The sequence below is a fragment of the Poecilia reticulata genome, linkage group LG17, assembly GCF_000633615.1.
Source record: "Poecilia reticulata strain Guanapo linkage group LG17, Guppy_female_1.0+MT, whole genome shotgun sequence".
NCBI lineage: Eukaryota > Metazoa > Chordata > Actinopteri > Cyprinodontiformes > Poeciliidae > Poecilia > Poecilia reticulata.
This window is the reverse complement of record NC_024347.1, coordinates 17916530-17918313: the sequence shown is the minus strand read 5'-3', so window position 1 is coordinate 17918313 and position 1784 is coordinate 17916530. Positions and strand designations below refer to the sequence as shown.

General features: G+C 35.0%; 1 protein-coding gene across 1 annotated transcript in view; it reads left to right on the top strand.

Moving 5' to 3' along the window:
* The window catches only part of tnr (tenascin R (restrictin, janusin)), a 170276-nt gene that overhangs the window by 155554 nt on the left and 12938 nt on the right, over positions 1-1784 (top strand). The window contains exons 26-27 of the mRNA XM_017309882.1: positions 7-39; positions 198-294. Coding sequence (XP_017165371.1) covers positions 7-39; positions 198-294 — 130 coding nt within the window. The remainder of the gene's footprint in view (positions 1-6; positions 40-197; positions 295-1784) is intronic.

Here is a 1784-nt window from a genome sequence, read left to right as displayed (position 1 = left end):
GTGTACTGTGACATGACCACAGATGAAGGAGGCTGGATTGTAAGTCACTGTGAAGACAGCACTGTTTAGCACTTTGGCTGAATTAAGAAAATGCAAGAAACCAGTAGAGCAAGGATAGGAAACCTTGTTTTTGCTGTTACAGAGCCTCTCAGTCGATTTATTTAAATCCCCTTTTCTTTGTCATTTTTGCTTCCCAGGTGTTTCAGCGTCGTCAAAATGGTCTGACTGACTTTTCCAGGAAGTGGAGTGATTACCGAGTTGGATTTGGAAACCTTGAGGATGAGTTTTGGCTTGGTAAGTTTTCCACTTTGAGTGAGTGAACATAGAATAGAAATGGTAAAAAAACAGTTTGCCCCCCCCCTACCAATCCTCCTTGATTTTAAGAGCTAAACAGAGAAGAACAATGTCTACCTTTGACGTGTCTATCAAAAACGCCATGACACTTTTGAACTGCAATTCAAGGTGACTGCCTGCATTTTTTTTATGTCACTGTCTCCACGTTGCCAATATATTTCAGCTCCATTTTACACAGAATATTGATCCACAACCTGCCACCTATTTTGTTCAATCTTCGTTCCACTTTTCTGAACGCTGTATTTCTGTCTCTAGCATCACACCAGATCACTGACTTTGGATGATTTAGTTCATGCAATCAATAGAGGCTCATTGTTTCTACTTAGTTTCAACTGATACATTGATTTTACAAAGCRGAGAGATGTCTTCAGTATTCTGTTCTGATGTTATGGCCTTTTTRGYTTTTTATTATTACATTTGTATGATGAATAGTCATACCGTTGGACTGTTTTTGTTTTTTCCTTAATTTTTATTMCCTCATCTCATCTTTTGGTACTTGACTTTATAAAGTCTGTTTGATGCATTACTGAATTCTCCGAGAGCTCATCTCCCGCTGAAATTACTTGGTAATTGTTGCGCTGCTCTGATCTAAAGACAAAAACAACTCAACGTTCCCATTCCTTTGATGGACAGCTGAATCATTTTCTCTTGCCTCTAAATCTCATTATCAAACTATAATTGTATTCATTGCAAAATGTGCAAATGAGTCATGAGCTCAACAGGTCACCTTTTGTGTTATTGTTTGAGTACAGATGGTTTATAAAAAATAATGCATGAATATTTTATCGCATGAATCRGAGCCTMAAAAGGGATCTTTTGCTTTTTAAAGAAATCTGACATATTATTGATATGATGGGGGGTAGAAAGTGGGGAATTAAACCTTTTATCCATCTTTATTTACAGTTTCAGTCAAAGGCTTACAGAACTGTTCATTGTTGCAACATTGAATGCTTATGCAAATACCATTTTATATATAGACAGACATTTATCCAAATGTCCTTTTTCAAAGTAGATTGATCAAATTTTTAGTTCCCAGCAGTTTCTAGCAAAATTATATATATATATATATGTATATGTTTGTGACAATTTCTCCTTGCATTGTACATTCCTACACCAAAAGCAAGATTCTTACTTTTCAGATTCTTGGTAAGATAATAGATGAGAACTTAAAAGGACAGTTTTAGATCTAACTTATCATGAACTGGAAATGACAGCATAAAATGTTTTTTTTTTTTTTTTCTTTTATCAGATATTTTTAAATCTGTAGTCTCACTTGTCATTAAGTTGAACTGAAGCTTCTTATGTTAGTTCTGCACCACCACAGGGAAAGTGTTCAAAGATAGATGTTAAAAGCATGCTGTCATAAATTCATTCTTTATCTATAGCTTTTGTATTTCAGCTGAAACAAAAGGGAGATATCTTCTGCTAAA